The following is a 21,076-nucleotide window of genomic DNA, read 5'->3' as shown; positions in this document are numbered from 1 at the left end:
CTGCTAGGTTTTCTGTGTAACGTCTGGTATATTGGCATATGGTATTTCAATAAGTAAAATCACTACTATATTTATGTCCCAAGGTCTAGTTTACATAAGACAAGATTACTTTAATAGAAGCACAACAAGCTTATACCAAAAGCAGTTTCAAAGTTACTCCTATAAGTGAAGCTAATTGACCTCTAAATCTAATTTCCATAGCTCAGGTATATCGTTGTGATATAAGTTGGGTTCTCTGATTCTTTCATAAGTATGGGTAGAGAAGTCTCATTTCACTTATAATTAGTAAAGGAGCTATGATCTTTCCTTACTAATGTTTATTTTTATACAATTATTCATGTCTTTCTAAAGATGAAACATATTATTCAGTAATAGTGGTTTATCTATAGAATCCAAATTGAACTTGAAACAGTTTTCTAAAACACAAGTTTATATAATAAATACATTAATAAGGCTAAACTTTAGCGTGTGCTAATTAACAATAGTGTTTCATTAATATACTGATCTATAAAGTTAGACTACATTTTAGTTTCTATATCACATGAAATGTATCCGCACCTCTGGCCCTGTGTGAAGGACCTTGGATATATTGCTGCAACTCTTATAAAATTGTTTTAAAGCAGCTGTTTTCAAATTTTTGGTCTTTAAGTCTTAAAAATTATTGAGGGTCCCACAGAACTTTTCTTTATGCATGCTATATCTACTGATTTGGAGCATTTTAAAATGAAAAATGGTTTTAAAATTAAAAATGGTAACTTTAACAAATACATGTACTTATTTAAAATAATAATTTTAAACCCCACTATAAATTCACTCTTCAGCTGCTGAGATGTCTTGCTCCCTATGGTATACAAATAGGCCCAAAGGAAATATATCCTCAAATTCTCTTCCTGAGGGAAAGTAGCTGACAATTCAAATTAGACCTCAGCATCAAAAAATAAAGAAGGATTAATGAATGAATAGAGGATGGAGAGGCAGAGAGATCAGGGATAACACAAAGAGAGCAATATGTTAATTGTAGAATCTAGAATGTAGGCGTTCGGTGTACTCTCCACAATTATTTCTGTTTTTCAATATTTGAAATATTTCAGAACAAAATGTTGAAGGGGAACATTACAACTTAATAGCATATTTTATTTTTATTGTTTTATGTTTCTGTAAATGTCTTTAATATTTGGCATTTGACAGCTATATTCTCATACCTTCTTCTACATTCATTTTATAGGAATAGCATACATCAGATAGCCTTTATAAAACTCCATGGTAAACCCATAACAAATGGAGAATTTTAAAAGCAAATAATGTCTCAGTACTACTAGTCTTCACCAAATAGACCCACTCAAAACCACGTTGGGGACTTCTGTTCGTTCATGGTTGCTGCTCTAAGGATTAAATTGGGTACCATGAATAACTCACAGCAGCTGGAACATAGTAATCCCTCAATAAACTATAATTATCATTTAATAAGACTGTGTACCATTTCCTGGTTTTCAGTTTGAGGCTATATGTGTTTCAATTATTCCAGTCATTTTAAATCCAAAATACCAAAAAAGTTCTCCTTACAATGCAAAAGTTTTCTTAAATTATGTTTTTTTCTCACCTTACTGACTCAAGGAAGAATTTAGATTATTATTGCCTGTCTCCTCATTTATTTTTTAGTGAGAACAAAAATAGTTAATTGACAAATCATTCAAATAAAAACAAATGCATGGGCCTTTGTGGCTAAACTAAATTATATTACCAAACCAAATATTTTTATACTTCAGGCTTTTGTAGTATTGAGCATCAACTTGGCAGTGGGGTTTAAAGGAAGGCAATTAATTTATAATGAGTTTAGTGAGATAAATTCAAATTGCCAAGCTCATATGAGATCAATGTAAAAAAATGCAATACACCAATTGTCATGGAACTGTACAACTGCTCTACAGACTGGGCCCTCTATTTAGAGCATTCACTTCCTTGAGATAAGCTGAATGGAAATCAAACGATATATAGCCAGTTGGCTGCTTAGTAAATATGAATTAAGAAAAGGGAATTTGTGTATAATATATTTCATTGTATCTCCAAACTAACAGCCTGGTCAAGTGCAGCCTTTATAACAAAGCAACATTTTTCTCCCAGGGAATGAATAGATGAGTACTACCAAAAGTAAATTACTGTCATTTTTCCAAACTTCCACTGGCAACTAATTTCCATTCTTATCAAAGTAATATTCCTTTAAATACATACATTCCTTCATTCAAATCTTGTTTTGGTCCAAGACTAACCTTGTCATTTTAAGGAAACTTTGTAAATATTTTCATTGATCTACATTTCATTTTATAGTTTAATTCTTAGAGATCAACACCACTTTCAACTTCTTAGCATCATCTCACTGTTGCTTCTTAAATCCTGCCTACTGCATTATTAATACTATCTTTCTCAAAATGAGCACACATGCACATCACACTGTTTAAAAGCTTTAAAGGCCAGTATGTAAACAAAATTCAAAGTATGAATGACATTCCAATGCCTCAATGTTGTGTTTGTTTGCTTGTTTTTGAGACAGAGTCTCACTCTGTCACCCAGGTTGGGGTGCAGTGGCGTGATCTCTGCTCACTGCAACCTCCACCTCCTGGGTTCAAGTGATTCTCCTCCCTCAGCCTCCCAAGTAGCTGGAATTACAGGTGCCCACCACCACACCCAGCTAATTTTTGTATTTTTAGTAGAGACAGGGTTTCACCATGATGGCCAAGCTGGTCTTGAACTCCTGACCTCAAGTGATCCACCCACCTCAGCCTCCCAAAGTGCCAGAGTTACAGGTGTGAGCCACCACACCTGGCCTCGATGGTATTTTTAAAGGCAAAATAATTTTGATTTTATTACATGAACTTGTAAGAAAGATTCTCTTTTAGACAAATTCTGTGATGGAATTTTCCAATATGTTTTAGAATTACATAGGCTCAGAAACTTTTCTTTAAAAAAAAAAACCCTGGGATTAAGAGAGGCAAAATACTAAACACAAATAAAACACCTAGTTAATAGCTACAACTCTGTCATTTACCAGCCACATAATTTTGAGCATATCACTTAACCAGCATGGATCTCAGTTTATCTGTATAAGAAGCAGAACTGGTTAAATGCCTGTATTACCTTTCAATTTTCTCATTTTATCTTTTATATTTCAAAGGAAGAGTACTTAGCATCCACTAGCAATGTTAACTGTGAAAACATGAAATTACTTTTAAAAATGAGCTTTGCTGTAGTTTGTAAAATTTGGATTCTCATAAAAGCAGATAATATTTATTATAAGAAATTTATTTATTATAAAAGTATATTATATATAGGATATGTTATATAAAAACAATTTATATTCTATTATATGTTATAAAATATAATGAACATATAAATTTATGGTTTAAATTTATTAAACATATAAATTATATATTTATATCATTAAAATTACTAGATATATAATTTTAATAAATATACTACGTTACATATCATATAAGTAATATATTTATGTATTTATTTTTAACATATTATATATAATATTTTTAAAACCCTGGGATACAGAGAAGGCAAATATATAATATATAATAAATATGTGCTATATTATTATTTCCTTAAAATATTTTTTATAAATGTTATAATATATAATGAAAATATGCACTGAGTTTGGAAAATAAAGGGCACTTAAATAAAATATGACAAAATGTTAATATTTGTTAAATCTGAATATCAAGTCTGAGTGCTTATTATTATCTACATTTTTAAGATTTTTTTCAATGAAAAGGTATCTAATCAATTCAACAGTATAGTAAACATATGAACACCTTAAAATAATTGGAAGCAAATATGCAATCAAAAAACTTTTCTTGTAGAAACAGTGCTATTAGTACTACAATGTTATAGGTTGATATTTGTTATGACTTTAATTTTAGAAAATGTAGTGTCCTTACGAAATGTACTTTTCTATGTCAGTATTTATCTGTATACCAGAAACTCATTCACTAAATTTTGAAATCTTTACCTGGTAAAGCCTGGCATTCTTGCTGTCTCTGATCCCACTGGCAATTCAAGTTTAGTGAACAGCTTTTACAGCTGGTAAGTTTGTTACAAATCTGCTCATTTCTCACATGACATTTGGTGTAGTTCTTGACAGACTAGAAAATTTAAAAAGCATGTTATTTTTCACCTTTGTACAGCAATGATTCTTAAACTTCAGTGTATATTTAAATCCTCTAGTGAACTTTAAACATTTCTAACTCCAAATACAATTCAACTGAATCAGGCTCTCTCTTATTTATTTCATTAGTTTATTAAATTAGATTAAATTTGGCCTAAAGTTGCCTCTATAAGTGGTGAACTACAACCTAATTTAGGATGTAAACAAACTGCACTCTAACTTACAAGCATATTCTTGTAACAGATAGTTGAGTCTCGGCCAATCATAGCAATAGAGGCATATGTTTCAATGGACAAACTGCAAAATAGTCAAATAAGGTATTATAAACACAATGGCAATAGGCAAAGCTAACTACACTGCCTTGTTCAAAGTTATTACAAATTAAAATGGCAATCATATTCACTCCCACTGGAAAACATAGATTGATCCCTTATAAAATGGTTACTGGAAGGCCTATGCTCCTAATAATAGAACTTATGTACCTCCTGCTTTTACAAACTCTGACATGACTTGATATTGCAAGGCTTTAATGTATTTTGCCAAAGTATATTTTCACCAGATAGAAGAAGCCCCCACGAACTGATGACAACCAGACCTTTCATGGTCTACACCCTGGAGACTGGCTCTTTTCAAAAGAGACACCAGAGGAAGACTGCCCTTGAACTCAGCTGCAAGGGACTACACTAAGTTCTTCTCTGCAGCAAAACTTCAGGGCCTTGAGCCTGAGCCTTGGATCCACATTTCTCAATTTAAGAGGACCCGTCCAGCCTCAGGCCAGTACACCCACTGGAAACTTCAAGGCAAAATTGACCAGGGACATTTCTCCTCAGAAACAAATGACATCCCAGACGTGAACAGCTTTCCCAAGATGACAGATCAAGACTTCTTTCCTTAGTCACCATGAAACTATGGTTCTTTTCCTCTTTTCTCTGTTTTTATTTTTTATGTATACCCAGGAAGATAACATGCTTATTATGATTTCATAATCAATAGCTTTTGCAGGGAAAGTAACTGAATGTTGGATATGTTATGTTGAACCTAAATCCTTAAATGATCTTAGAGATTCTCTGCTTCACCTTCTAACAAATTTCTCTGATGTTCTAAGAGCAATATCTGGTCCTTTGTATAGGGTTAGGCTTTTAGATTCATACATTAGGTTCTTTGTTTAAATCTTAGTCAAAACCTATAATGAGGGATTTGCAGTTACATTATGCCAGAAATTGAATAGGATAACCAAAAGAAAGATAATTCAACAGTTTGTCAAGAAATTTATCACCCTAATCCCTTTAATTGTCAAGATCCTTCAACCATGCAATGATTTCATAATGGAGCCTTGGAGAAATATTACTAGTGCTTCTCTACTGTAGCCCCTAACACACACAGCAAGGAACCATCTGTCGTACCTCTCCAGAGTATATTTTTATCTGTATAGGATTTAACAACCAACCATATATATGAGCAACTCCATGTCTCAGTAAGTGGAAAATGTCAATTAGGGATTTTAACAGTAATACTGTTAGAATTGTCATGATTATTTCCAATAGCCAACTGGAAATTGAACATTGGTCCACACCTCTTAAGTTACACTAAAGAATAAAGAGGAGTTTGCCAGCAAGTCTAAGTATCCATAAATGGGCATCTTTTGGTAGAATGCTCCTTCCCTGGCTTGGCATAAATGTAACAAGACTACGATTAGAAATCTGTCTCAAACATTAGCTACTATAGCAGAAATGGGCTACAGTTGCCCGTCAAACATCTTTAAATTCTCCTGCTACAGTTGTTTTAGATAACATGATTGCTTTGGCCTATCCGTTGACTGATGAGGGAAGAGTGTGTGCAACAGATAACACCTCCTATTGCCCTTGGAAAATTATGTCTGACATGATAGAAAGTCAGTTTTAAGAAATCAACAAACAAGATGATTGATTAAAACAAGTAGATTCCTCTTCTGGCATGTTGTTGATATATTTGATTTTGACCAGTTTGATTCATGGGAGCACCTACTAAGAAGTATACTTCAGTCTCTTAATATTACCCTCCTGATAGTCATTATAAATAGTCTCCTTAGTATGCCATATCCTCTCGATGCCTTTTTTTTTTTTTTTTTTTGAGACAGAGACTCGCACTGTTGCCCAGGCTCAAGTGAAGTGACGTGATCTCAGCTCACTACAAGCTCCACCTCCCAGGTTCACACCACTCTCCTGCCTCAGCCTCCCAAGCAGCTGGGACTACAGGCGCCCACCACCACGCCCAGCTAATTTTTTGTATTTTTAGTAGAGATGGGGTTTCACCGTGTTAGCCAAGACAGTCTCAATCTCCTGACCTTGTGACCCGCCCACCTCGGCCTCCCAAAAGTGCTGGGATTACAGGCGTGAGCTACCGCACCTGGGCCCTCTCAAGTCTTAAATGTTCATATGCAGCCATCTGTTATACATCAGATGGTCTCACTATAGTTAAAATAATAAAAACACAAAGATAATATAAAAAATCATCCAACTGACTTGACACTGGTAATTGTGAATTCCATATTCAGACCAAACAAGTCCATTATGATGGTGACAGAAAGTAGTATTAGTGCCTAAGGTTTGTGGTCAATTTCTCAAAAATGACAGTTGACCAAAAGGGGAGATTGAATTAAATTTGGCCTGATTTAGTATGTAAACAAACTGCAACCTAATTTATGAGTGTATTCTTATAACAGATAGCTTAGTCTCAGCTAATCACAGCAGCTGAGCTTCAGCCAAACACATGCTGCCAACTGATTAGACTATTTCCATAAAAGGCAAATGCCTCATCTCACCATGCCCAAATAGGGCAAATGGTGAGCTGTAGCCAATCAAGATGTTCCTAAATGTCACTTCCTTTTTCTGTCTAAAAATACTTCCTGCCCACATTGATAGCTGGAGGTGTCTGAAGCTCTTCTTTCAAAGTGCTGCTTAATTCATGAATCAGTCTTTGATCAAATAAGCTCTGCTAAATTTATTTTGTCTTAAGTTTTTCTTTTAACAAGTTAAATTACTGTTCTTGGAATTGGAATGAATGTTTATTAAAAAATAAAGTGTGTAAATTACATAATTTGAAACAGGCACCATCTAATGAAAACTTTTTCCAGTGAATTCGAAAACAGTCTTCCAATTCAAAAAATAAAATCATGCACAAAGTCATTTCCATTAATGATGAAATGAAATGGTTCTCGTCTTAATAAAAGTATCATGCAGACCCTTGGGAATGAGGCAGAAATTAAAAGTAGTAAAAGGTAAAGAGATGCTTTATCAAAATCCAATACAATATAAAAAGATAAATGACTGTCACAATAACTCAAACTAATTTTACTTCCACAGACACTAAATGGTTTTGGTTAATTGAGATTTCTTCTGTATATATCTGTCACATTTCCTTCATTGAGTCTTCAAAGAATCTGCAAAAGTTTTATTTTATTTCCAAATCTCCATAATATAATCATATTTCAACTAATCCTGGCATTGAGAAATTAAAAGTTAATTTCGAAGTAAGAAAAAAAATAAGACAATATACAAACTTTAATGGTGGTTCCTCACATATACCCAGGTTCAGATAATTGACATATTATCAATACCTATAATAAAACCTACCTCATGAAAATTAGATATTAAAATTTTTATAAAAAAAAAAAAATACAAAGTATTTAATGCTAAACACTGAGCCCCCACCTCAATCTTTTTGTTTTGTTTTGACTATAGTTATAAACACCTGAGGCCTTCTCATGTAAGGGAGCTAAATATTTGTTTTCACTCAGTAAAGTTCAGAGTTAAAATTAAGTTATACCTATCCCATAGATAAAACTTACTGAAGCAATTTTTAACCACTTAGAGACTTTAAATGTCATTCACCAAGTATTTATTTATAAGTCACTTCCTTCATAAAATACATTGCCATCACCTCCATTCCAAAGGTGTTAATTTCTATTAGAGCATATTACATTTACTGTAAACTAACAGATAAAAAATACCCAGATATAATTTTTATCTTTATTCATCCTAAAACATTACAGAAGATACATTTTTGTAAATTTCAAATCACTTTATGACTTTTTCAACCACTCCAATTTCATTAGAAACAAACTTTCTTATTGTTATTTTTTCTGATTCATAATTTTTTGCTTTCATATAGTATATAAATATTAGCATTATCCTATATAATCATTACAGTATAGTTCTAAACATTTGATAGCTAATTAAAATAATTAAATTTACATGAATTATCAGATAAATAACCTATAAAAATGACACGAGAATGGCTAACATGTTAGAATAAGAAAAAGAATAATAGTTTTATGTGAATCTTTAGAATAACAATGGTAACAGAGTCTCCATCCAAATAACTCTACTGCTCTTCATTAAGAAAAAACTAAGATCAGAGCAAAACTGAAGGAGAGAGAGACATAAAAAAACCCTTCAAAAAATCAATGAATCCCGGAGCTGGTTTTTTAAAAAGAGCAACAAAACTGATAGACTACTAGCAAGACTAATAAAGAAGAAAAGAGAGAAGAATCAAATAGACGCAATAAAAAAATGATAAAGGGGATATCACCACCGACCCCACAGAAATACAAACTACCATCAGAAAATACTTATAAACACCTCTACGCAAATAAACTAGAAAACCAAGAAGACATGGATAAATTCCTGGACACATACAACCTCCCAAGAATAAACCAGGAAGAAGCTGAATCCCTGAATAGACCAATAACTGGCTCTGAAATTGAGGCAATAATTAATAGCCTACCAACCAAAATAAATGTCCAGGACCAGATGGATTCACAGCCGAATTCCACCAGAGGTACAAAGAGGAGCTGGTACCATTCCTTCTGAAACTATTCCAATCAATAGAAAAAGAGGGAATCCTCCCTAACTCATTTTATGAAGCCAACATCATCCTGATACCAAAGCCTGGCAGAGACACACACACAAAAAAGAGAATTATAGACCAATATTCCGATGAACATCAATGCAAAAATCGTCAATAAAATGCTGGCAAACCGAATCCAGCAGCACATCAAAAAGCTTATCCACCATGATCAAGTGGGATTCATCCCTGGGATGCAAGGCTGGTTCAATATACGCAAATCAATGAACGTAATCCAGCATATAAACAGAACCAAAGACAAAAACCACACGATTATCCCAATAGATGCAGAAAAGGCCTTTGACAAAATTCAACAGCCCTTCATAATAAAAACTCACAATAAATTCGGTATTGATGGAACATATCTCAATAAGAGCTATTTATGACAACCCACAGTCAATATCATACTGAATGGGCAAAAACTGGAAGCATTCCCATTGAAAACTGACACAAGACAGGGATGCACTCTCTCACCACTCCTATTCAACATAGTGTTGGAAGTTCTGGCCGGGGCAATCAGGCAAGAGAAAGAAATAAAGGGTATTCATTTAGGAAAAGAGGAAGTCAAATTGTCCCTGTTTGCAGATGACATGATTACATATTTAGAAAACCCCATCGTCTCAGTCCAAAACCTCCTTAGGCTCATAAGCAACTTCAGCAAAGTCTCAGGATACAAAATCAATGTGCAAAAATCACAAGCATTCCTATACACCAATAACAGACAAACAGAGAGCCAAACCATGAGTGAACTCCCATTCATACTTGTTTCAAAAAGAATAAAATACCTAGGAATCCAACTTACAAGGGATGTGAAGGACCACTTCAAGGAGAACTACAAACCACTGCTGAGTGAAATAAAAGAGGATACAAACAAATGGAAGAACATTCCATGCTCATGGACAGGAAGAATCAATATCCTGAAAATGACCATACTGCCCAAAGTAATTTATAGATTCAATGCCATCCCCATTAAGCTACCAATGGCTTTCTTCACATAATTGGAAAAAACTACTTTAAAGTTCATACGGAACCAAAAAAGAGCCCGCATTGCCAAGACAATCCTAAGCCAAAAGAACAAAGCTGGAGGCATTATGCTACCTGACTTCAAACTATACTACAGGGCTACAGTAACCAAAACAGCATGGTACTGGTACCAAAACAGAGATTTAGACGAATGGAACAGAACAGAGTCCTCAGAAATAATACCACACATTTACAACCATCTGATCTTTGACAAACCTGACAAAAAAAAGAAATGGGGAAAGGATTCCCTATTTAATAAATGGTGCTGGGAAAACTGGCTAGCCATATGTAGAAAGCTGAAACTGGATCCCTTCCTTACACCTTATACAAAACTTAATTCACGATGGATTAGAGACTTAAATGTTAGACCTAATACCATAAAAACCCTAGAAAACCTAGGCAATACCATTCAGGACATAGGCATAGGCAAGGACTTCATGTCTAAAATACCAAAAGCAATGGCAACAAAAGTCAAAATTGACAAATGGGATCTAATTAAACTAAAGAGCTTCTACACAGCAAAAGAAACTACCATCAGAGTGAACACGCAACCTACAGAACGGGAGAAAATTTTTGCAATCTACTCATCTGACAAAGGGCTAATATGCAGAACCTACAAAGAACTTAAACAAATTTACAAGAAAAAAACAACCCCATCAAAAAGTGGGCAAAGGATATGAACAGACACTTCTCAAAAGAAGATATTCATGCAGCCAACAGACACATGGAAAAATGCTCATCATCACTAGTCATCACAGAAATGCAAATCAAACCCACAATGAGATACCATCTCACACCAGTTAGAATGGCAATCATTAAAAAGTCAGGAAACAACAGGTGCTGGAGAGAATGTGGAGAAATAGGAACACTTTTACACTGTTGGTGGGACTGTAAACTAGTTCAACCATTGTGGGAGACAGTGTGGCGATTTCTCAAGGATCTAGAACTAAAAATACCATTTGACCCAGCCATCCCATTACTGGGTACATACCCAAAGGATTATAAACCATTCTACTATAAAGACACATGCACTTGTATGTTTATTGCAGCACTATTCACAATAGCAAAGACTTGGAACCAACCCAAAAGTCCATCAATGATAGACTGGATTAAGAAAATGTGGCACATATACACCATGGAATACTATGCAGCCATAAAAAGGATGAGTTCTTGTCCTTTGTAGGGACATGGATGCAGCTGGAAACCATCATTCTCAGGACACCATCATAAGGATAGAAAACCAAATACCGCATGTTCTCACTCATAGGTGGGAACTGAACAATAAGAACACATGGACACAGGAAGGGGAACATCACACACCGGGGCCTGTTTTGGGGTGGGGGTGGGAGGGATAGCATTAGGAGATATACCTAATGTAAATGATGAGTTAATGGATGCAGCACACCAACATGGCACTTGCATACATATGTAACAAATCTGCATGTTGTGCACATGTACCCTAGAACATAAAGTATAACAAAAAAAAAGGAAAATTATAGTCATTTATTGATACTAAACAAGTACAAAAAATGAAATTATGTTTCAAGCATACATAGAGCCAAGTTAATCAATGGTAAAAGAAAGCTGTTATTCTGAAACATAGCTGGCATTTCTGGCCTAATGAACCAGACACACATTATGAATAGTAACCACTATTCTACTGATCTTCACTCTAATATACTGAGATGTACATTTTAAATGAAAATATGTGAGAATAAAGCACATTGTTTGACCTATATGAAATAGGATATCAATGCACATAATCTAGACTGAAATCCCAAAGACCTCTCTGTATCCATTAACATTTGGTTTCACTTAATCACAAGACATTCTGATAAAACTGTCTAAAGGACACATGACATCAAATTCTAAATTTCAAGTGAGTACCATCTGCTCTCTTATGCTACCTCACCCAATTCTTTCCTTGTTAACACATCATCATCAAAAATAAAATATAAAGCAAAATGCCACTTTATAAATACTTGATAGCAATTTACATAATACAATTTTTAAGAATATCTGTTTTCACTCAGATATGTTGTATTTTCATATGTAAATGTCTGTCATGGACTGAATGTTTGCATCTCCCAAAATTCGTATTTTGAAACCCAATCCCAATGTGATGTTATTAGGAGGTGCAACTTTTGGGAGGTAATTTAATCATAATGGTGGAGTCCTCATATGTGGGATTAACACCATTATAAAGTGCTGAAGACACAAGAGCTCCCCTTCTACCAGGGGAGGAAGCAGTGAAAAGACATCTTCTGTGAATCAGAAAGTAGGCCATCACCAGATACCAAATCTACTAGCACCAAGATCTTGGACTTCCCAGCCTCCAGAATGGTAAAGTATGGCAAAATGATAGACAAAACATAAAGTTGGATCAGGCAAAATTTATTGATATAGGCTAAGCAGACATTATACATTTAATGTTATAGGTTGGAGAGTCAGAAAGGGCTCTTCCTGTTAGTTAGCTAAAACGTAGACCAAAAGGTGGCCTACAGTGAATGATTTGGAAATGCTGGATCTGCCTTGGTTTAACATAGAAGACATTTAATGGCTTAGGGAGATTGGAATGTTAGAGTGGATTTGTCCTTTAAGATCTGCTCACCCTCCGTGAGAGGATCTAGAAGACACACCTTTCACCAATATTGAAAGGAATAACCTTGAGAGGGGAGCACTGGCATCCTTGAAGAGCTCCATGACTGCTCTTCTCCATATGCCCTGCCTTGCAGTGGGAAGTGCAGCCACTGAATTGGGAAATATAAATGCAATAGGAATAATTGGATCTAGGTTGGCAGGGGCCAGGTAGCAGCACTCAACTACCAAAGGCAAGGTGGGTGTGGTTACTATGATGAACAGCAGAGTTAAAGCAGCAATTGGAATAGTCTGACTTGCTCACATTTATGGCATTGGTGAGTTGAGCATGAGGTTGTTCCTAGAAGTAAAATATATAGAAATCCTACTAAATTCCTAATAGATTTCTATAAGCAGAAAAGTTCTAAGTAAAGAAAACTCTAACCTGAATCACAAATACAGAGAGTCAGAGTTCTTCAATTAAGTTCCAAAACTGAGCCAGTTTACAGACCCAAAGGCCTTGAATGAAGGGGATGCTGGGTCCCCTTAAGGAAGGACCTCAACATACTACCAAAAAGGTATATTGTTCATCTTTCTCCTTGCCTTTCTCAAAGGGATTTACGGTGTTTACCAGAGTAACTATGCACTGAGGAAAGGGAAATAATCAGTGTCAGTACTAGATGCTGGTTCTGAACTGACATTAATTCCAGGAGACCCAAAACATCACTGTGGGCCACCCGTCAGAGACTTATGACTGCCAGATGATCAGTGGAGTTCAGGTCCCTCTCACAGTGGGCCCACTGGGTCCGAAACCCATCCTGTGGCTATTTCCCAGTTCCAGAATGCATAATTGGAATAGACATACTCAGCAGCTGAAAGAAAACTCACACTGGTTCCTTGACCTGTGGAGTGAAGACAATTATGGAGGGAAAAGCCAAGAAGAAGCCACTAGAACAGCCTCTATGTAGAAAAATGGTAAGCCAAAAGCAATACTCCATTCCTGGAAGGACTGCAAAGATTAGTGCCACCATAAAGGACTTAAAGGATGCAGGGGTGGTAATTCCCACTATATTCCCATGAAATTTGTCTATTTAGTCTATGTAGAAGACAGATGGATCTTGGAGAGTAACAATGAATTATCATAAGCTTAACCAGGTGGTAATACCAATTGTAATTGCCTTATCAGATGTGGTTTCATTGCTTGGGCAGTTAACACATTTCCTGGCAACTGGCAAGTAGCTAAACATCTGACAAATGCTTCTTTCTTGAAACTTGTTAGTAAAAATCACTAGAAGCAGTTTGTTTTCAGCTGGCAATGGTAGCAATACACCTTCACTGCTCTACCTCAGGAGTATACCAACTCTATGCTCCTATGTAATAATTTAGTTCTCAGGCATTTAACTGCCTTTTCACTCCACAAGACATCACACTGGTCCATAATATTGAAAACATCACACAGATTGGACCTAGTGAGTAAGATGTAGCAACTAGTCTAGACTTATTGGCAAGATATTTGTGTGTCAGAGGTTGGGAAATAAATTCATCTGAAATTCAGGGACCTTCTAACTCAGTGAAATTTCTAGGGGTCTAGCAGTATGGGGCATGTCAAGATATCCCTTTCAAAGGTGAATGTTAAGTTGTTGCCTCTGGCCCCTCCTATAACCAACAGAAAAAAGAGGGAGAATGTCTAATAGGCCTCTTTGGATTTTGGAGGTAACACATTCCTCATTGGGGTATGTTACTTTGACCCATTTACCAAGTGATCCAAAAAGCTGCTAATTCCAAATAGATCTCAGAATAAGAGAGGGTTCTGCAGGTCCAGACTACTATGCAAGCTCTGCCAGTTGGGCTACATGATCCTGCAGATGCAATGGTGTCTCAAATATCAGTGGCAGACAGGATGCTCTTTGGAGCCTTTGGCAGGCCTCTATAGGGAAATAACAGTGCAGACTCAGGATTTCGTAGCAAAACATCACCATCCTCTGCAGATAACTATTCTCCTTTAACAGAAACAGCTCTTAGTCTGCTACTGGGCATTAATAGAAACTGAATGTTTAACCATGGGCCACCATGGTGATTTTGGCCCATCATGAACTGGGTGTTATCTGACCCACCAACCCATGAGGTTGGGTGTGCACAGTGGCACTCTATCATCAAATAAAAGTGGTATATACATGACCAGGCTCAAGCAGGCCCTGAAGAAGCAACTAAGTTACATGAAAAAGAGGCCCAAATGCCCATAATCCCCACGTCTGCCACAGTGCCTTCTCTCTCCTAGTCTGCACCTATCACTTCATGAAAAGTTCCCTAGATCACTTGACAGAGGAAGAGAAGACTGGTTTCATTTACAGATGGTTCTGCACAATATGCAGCCTCTACCCAAAAACGGACTGCTGAAGCTCTGCTGCCCCTTCCTGGGACCTCCCTGAAGTACAGTAGTGAAAGGAAATCTTCCCAGTGAGCAAAATCAAGCAGTGCACCTCATTGTTCATTCTGTTTGGAAGAAGAAATGGCCAGATGTGCAACTGTGTACAGATTCATGGGCTGTGGCCAATGGTTTGCCTGTATGGTCAGGAACTTGGAAGGAACATGAATGGAAAATTGGTGACAAAAAAAATAATTTGTGGAAAAGGGATGTGGACAGATCTCGCTGAATGGCAAATAAGTGAAGATACTTGTATCCAGTGTAAATGTTCACCAAAAGGTGACATCAGCAAAAGAGTATTTTAATAATCACATGGATAAGATGACCAGTTCTATGGATACCTTCTTCCCTAGCCACCTGTGTCATCACCCAACATCATGGACAAACTGGCCATGGTGGCAGGGATGGAGATTATGCATGGGCTCAGCAAAATGGACTTCCATCCACCAGGGCCATGACCACAAGGTACCCCATATGCCAGTAGCAGAAACCAACACTGAGCTCCTGATATTGCGCCATCCCCCTAGGTAATCAGCCAGCTACCTGGAGGCAGGTTAACAGAGCTTCCATCAGGGAAAGGGAAGCATTTGTTTTTACCGAAACAGACATTTATTCTGGCTACAGATTTGCCTTCCTTGCTCACAATGCTTCTGCCAAAACTCCCATCAGTAAACTTACAGAATTCTTTTTCTACTATCTTGGTATTCCACACAGCATTGCTTCTGACCAAGGAACTCACATCACAGCACATGAAGGACAGCAGTGGGCCTAGGCTCACTGGTCTTATCATGTTCCCTACAATCATCAAGCAACTTGTTTCATAAAACAGTGGAATGGGCTTTTGATGATTCAGTTACAGTGCCAGCTAAGTAGTAATACCTTGCAAGGCTGAGAGAAGGGTTCTCCAGAAAGCCATATAAGCTCTGAGTCGGCATCCAGTACATGGTGCTCTTTTTCTCACAGCCAGCATTTATGGGACCAAGAATCAAGGGTTGGAAATGGGAGTGGTACTACTCACTATTGTCCCTAGTAATTCATTAGCAAAACGTTTCTTCCTGTTCTTGTGACCTTACTCTTTGCTGACCTAGATGTCTTAATTCCAGAGGAAGGAATATTTTTTTCCAGAAAACACAACACTGATTCCATAGAATTGGAAATTAAGATGGCCACTTGGCCACTTTAGGTTCCTTACACCTCTAAATCAACAGGAGCAAGAGTGAGAGTGGAGGTGGAGATGCCACACACTTTTAAACGACCAGATCTCAAGTGAACCCAGAGCGAGAGTTCACTTATCAACAAGCGGATGGCCCAAGCCATTCATGAGGGATCCACTCCTGTGATCCAAACACCTCCCACCAAGCTCCACCTCCAAGACTGGGGATTACATTTCAACATAAAGTTGGACAGGGACAAATATCCAAATTATATTACCCTGTGATTGAGATCAGTGGAAAACTACAGCAATCCAATTCAAGCAGGACTACTAATGAAGAATGACCCTTCAAGAATAAAGGTTTGAGTCACCCTAACAGGTAAAAAACCACAAGCAGGTAAGGTGCTTGCTGAAGGTAAAGGAAATACAGAATGGTTAGGTAAGAATATACATATAATCCAGTCTGTCACTGATGGACATTTGGGTTGGTTCCAAGTCTTTGCTATTGTGAATAGTGCCACAATAAACATACGTATGCATGTGTCTTTATAGCAGCATGATTTATAATCCTTTGTGTATATACTCAGTAATGGGATGGCTGGGTCAAATGGTATTTCTAGTTCTAGATCCTTGAGGAATCACCGGGGCCTGTCGTGGGGTGGGGGAAGGGGGGAGGGATAGCATTAGGAGATATACCTAACATAAATGACGAGTTAATGGGTGCAGCACACCAACATAGCACATGTATACATATGTAACAAACCTGCACATTGTGCACATGTACCCTAGAACTTAAAGTATAATTTTAAAAAAGAATATACGTATAAATACTAGCTACAAACACGCAATCGGTTACAGAAATAAGGACAGTAATTGTATTTCCTCCTCATTTTGCTAAGAATACATCTATGTGTGTGTTTGTGTGTGTGTAATATCTTTGTTTTCATTCCCGTCTTATTCCCTCATCATGTAACATAAGATGCTCATATCAGAATTTAAGCACTGTTGATTTTACATCATAGTATTTAAGTTATAGAATATCAAGGAGAGGAGTAAATATCACTCAAGGACTTTACCTCCTTTTCTGGGAAAGAGATTGATGTGTTTTCCAGTTGTACACAGGATACTTGTATCATGTTAGGTAGAATATGACCTAGTTATTATCTTCATTTGAAAATTAAGTATGTTTATGTAGCTATGTATAGGTGCCAAGTTGACAAAGGGTAGACTTGCAATGGTTAATTTTATGTGTCAACTTTTCCAAGACATGGGGTGGTCACATATTAGGCTAAGCATTATTTCTGGATATGTCTGTGGGGAGTTCTGGATAAGACTAAATTGGTAAGCCAGGTAAAGTAAAATGCTCTGCCTGTGGTGGGCATCATCCAATCCACTGAGGGCCTAAAAGAACGAAAAAGTAGAGGGAGGAAGAATTTCCTCTCTCTGCCTTTTCTTGCTCTTGGACTGAGACTTACACCATCTGCACTCCTGGTTCTCAAGCCTCCATACGTGGAGTGGAATTTACATCATCAACTTTCCTGGGTCTTCAGTTTGCAGATGGCAGATCCTGGGACTTTTCAACCTTTATAACCACATGAGTCAATTTCTTATAATAAATCTCATTATGTACATACATATTATATATTTATATATTATATATAAACAAATATATATTTATATATTATATATAAACAAATATATATTTATATATCTACAAACTGTGTATATGTGTATATATATAGACAGATTCTGTTTCTCTGAAGAACTGTAATACAAGTCCCTGATTCCCATGTCTTATTTTATTCAACTCCCACTTCTACTAAAATAACTCCCATTAGATGAATATTAGTGGATATCTTAAAATGTAATTTAAATTTGCAAAACATAACCATGTTATATTAATGTTAAAACTCAAATAAAATTGAAGTATATCTTGTTATTAAAACAACTTGTATCACTGGAAAGTACACAACAACAGAGTATGTATGAAAACAAAAGGGTTCAATCTAATGAGTCAGTGACTGCAAATTTCCCTCCATTTTAAGTTTTGAATATTAGATTAAAATCATAAAACTTACATATTTTGAATTATTAATTAGTGGAGAAATTTTTTTAATTATACAATCAAATTTTTTACTTAGTTTCAACTCCCTTTTCTTTGCCTTTTAGCTCTGCCTGCTATCTTGAAAAACAAGTACTTTCATTGATAAAAATTCCAAAAAATAAAAAATAATACATTATATTCAGTTGGAAATATGTATCCACACTATTTATTTTTACTCAAGCTATAGGCCCATAAAAGAATCTTTAGGCTGGGTATAGTGCCTCATGCCTGTAATCCCAGCACTTTGGGAGGCTGAGGTGGGCACATCACTTGAGGCCAGGAGTTCAAGACCAGCCTGGCCAACATGGTGAAACCCTGTCTCTAGTAAAATATAAATTAGCCAGGCATGGTGGTGCTTGCCTATAATCCCAGCTACTCAGGAGGCTGAGGCATAAGAATCACTTGAACCCAGGAGGTGGAGGTTGCAGTGAGCCAAGATCATGCCACTGCATTCCAGCCTGGGTGATGGAGCAAGACTCTGTCTCAAAGAAAAAAAAAAACAATCTTTAATCCTACTAAATACTACTTTTTAAAATTTTTCCTTTCAATTTGTTGATATCTTCTATGAAACATAGAATGTTTAGATGCGACCACTTAAAATCTTAATTTTTGCTGCTCTTAATCCATTTTCATCTGCCATAAATATTTTATAAGTTTTTTTTTAAATTCTGCAATATATAGAACAGCTCTCCCACAACAAATAAACAAATATAGGGCTTAAAATGTCAATAGTGCTAAAACTCTATTTTAGATGTAAAAGGCCTTTTAAAAATCTTATAAAAATTATAGAATGTTTAGCAGCATCCCTTGCTTCTACCTATTAGATGACAATAGCAGCTCCACATTTGTGACAACCAAAATGTCTCTGTGAAATGTCCCCTGTGAGACAAAATTGCCTCAACTTGAGAACCACTAATATATAGACAGTTAAAAGAGAAACTACTACTACCAACAGCTGAGGCTAAACTTACACACAAAGTGTGAAAACAAAGCACTAGACCACACGACCACTAATGCATGTCTGACAGGAATCCACTGGGAATTATTTCAATACCTACCTATATAATCTTATTTTCATTAGGACAGAAGATAATATTTACAGTTATAGTCTTTTTTAATATCAGTTTTTAAAAAATGTTCCCAGTCTCATCCACGAAAAGAAGTAAAGTTGATGGATCCAAAATGGAATCTAGACTGACAAATTTGAACAACAAACCAGTCTAACTTTACAATTTACTAAGAAGTGAATGATTCCCTATATACTTTCTAAATGTCTTAATGTGTAAAGTGCGTTTTTTCTACAGTGCTATTAAATGGTAAGCTAATGATCATAAAGCAGCAGTGTGTTATAACTACAGCACCATTTACCCATAAATACTGACCATACTACAGTTGCTATTTGCCGAAATGCATTTCTTGTCATCACACCATTGGCACCCATTTGTATTGGCAGTACAGCTGGCACAATCTGCATATCTGTAACATCTGTCATCAGAAGCAGCTATAATACAAATGGGAAACAATACATCAGCACAAAAAAGAAAATCTTACTCTTCTTAATTTACAATATCTATTTAAGAATCATTAAGAATCACTAAGACATTTTTTAACCAAAGAAATGACCTTCAGTTTCAAAGTAAGTTTCCTAAAGATTAAGACAACATTCGTAGTTCAATTGTGTTTACAGGATTTTCGAGACCTTTTACCCCCATTTTAATTATTCAATATACAAGGATCCTACAGTCACTTTAAATTCACACATTTGGGCCAGGCGCAGTAGCTCACGTCTGCAATCCCAGAACTTTGAAAAGCCAAGGCAGGCGGATCACTTGAGGTCAGGATTTGAAGACAAGCCTGGCCAGCATCACGAGACCCATCTCTACTAGAAATACAAAAATTAGCCAGGCGTGGTGGCACATGCCTGTAATTCCAGCTACTCGGAAAGCTGAGGCAGCAGAATTGCTTAAACCCAGGAGATGGAGTTTGATCACACCACTGCACTCCAGCTTGGTTGACAGAGTGAGACTCTGTCTCAAAAAATAAAATAAAATAAATAAATTCACATATTTTAGAGAAGGTCAAAGGATTTACAGACATTTTACTGAACAAAGGGTATTACTATACACACAAAAGAAAACATCATAACAAATACAGTTTATCATCCTTTTTAAAGATATCAAAAGACATCTGAATTAATACACATTAGTAAAACTTAAAAATACATTTATTAATTATAGCCTCAAAAATGTTTAACAACGCCCATCATTTAAAACACCAAACAATATTTATCCAAATAGTTAATTAGCTAACTGATGAATAATTGACTGGTAACTTTTCATAAGTCTCATTTATTTATTCACCATTCTATAAGAAATATAATACCAGAACATTAGTCATGAAATGCTAGAAAATTTTTTTACTTTATGGTGTGGTTTAGCAATAATTCAGGAAAAAAAAATACCACATGGAAAATAAATTATTTCATTTTATTTCTTTAAATCTAACAGTATATCTTAGAAATGATGTATTGGAAAGTATTTTAAAATTATATTAGAAAATTCATATATATGACCATGTCATATATAAAATATTGATATATATATACTATATATACAGATTTCAAAAATAAAACTAAAAATAGCTAATAAAGATATTAAATTATTAATCACTAGATTCAGACATTAGAATTCCTAATTAGGGTATTATAAATTTTTCATTTCTGTAGCTACTAAAGTAATTCTT

General features: G+C 35.8%; 1 protein-coding gene across 4 annotated transcripts in view; it reads right to left on the bottom strand.

Annotated features, from left to right (window-relative positions):
• ATRNL1 (attractin like 1) overlaps positions 1 to 21,076 on the bottom strand; it is an 831,070-nt gene that overhangs the window by 653,311 nt on the left and 156,683 nt on the right. For all 4 annotated transcript variants that reach the window (XM_002808513.4, XM_015148255.3, XM_015148256.3 and 1 more), the window contains exons 13-14: positions 19,717 to 19,835; positions 4,013 to 4,145 (exon numbers count right to left, since the gene is read on the bottom strand). In XM_002808513.4, coding sequence (XP_002808559.3) covers positions 4,013 to 4,145; positions 19,717 to 19,835 — 252 coding nt within the window. The remainder of the gene's footprint in view (positions 1 to 4,012; positions 4,146 to 19,716; positions 19,836 to 21,076) is intronic.

This window comes from Macaca mulatta, chromosome 9 (assembly GCF_049350105.2).
Source record: "Macaca mulatta isolate MMU2019108-1 chromosome 9, T2T-MMU8v2.0, whole genome shotgun sequence".
Taxonomy (NCBI): domain Eukaryota; kingdom Metazoa; phylum Chordata; class Mammalia; order Primates; family Cercopithecidae; genus Macaca; species Macaca mulatta.
Note: the sequence above shows the minus strand (reverse complement) of the source record. Positions and strands in the feature narration are given on the sequence as shown.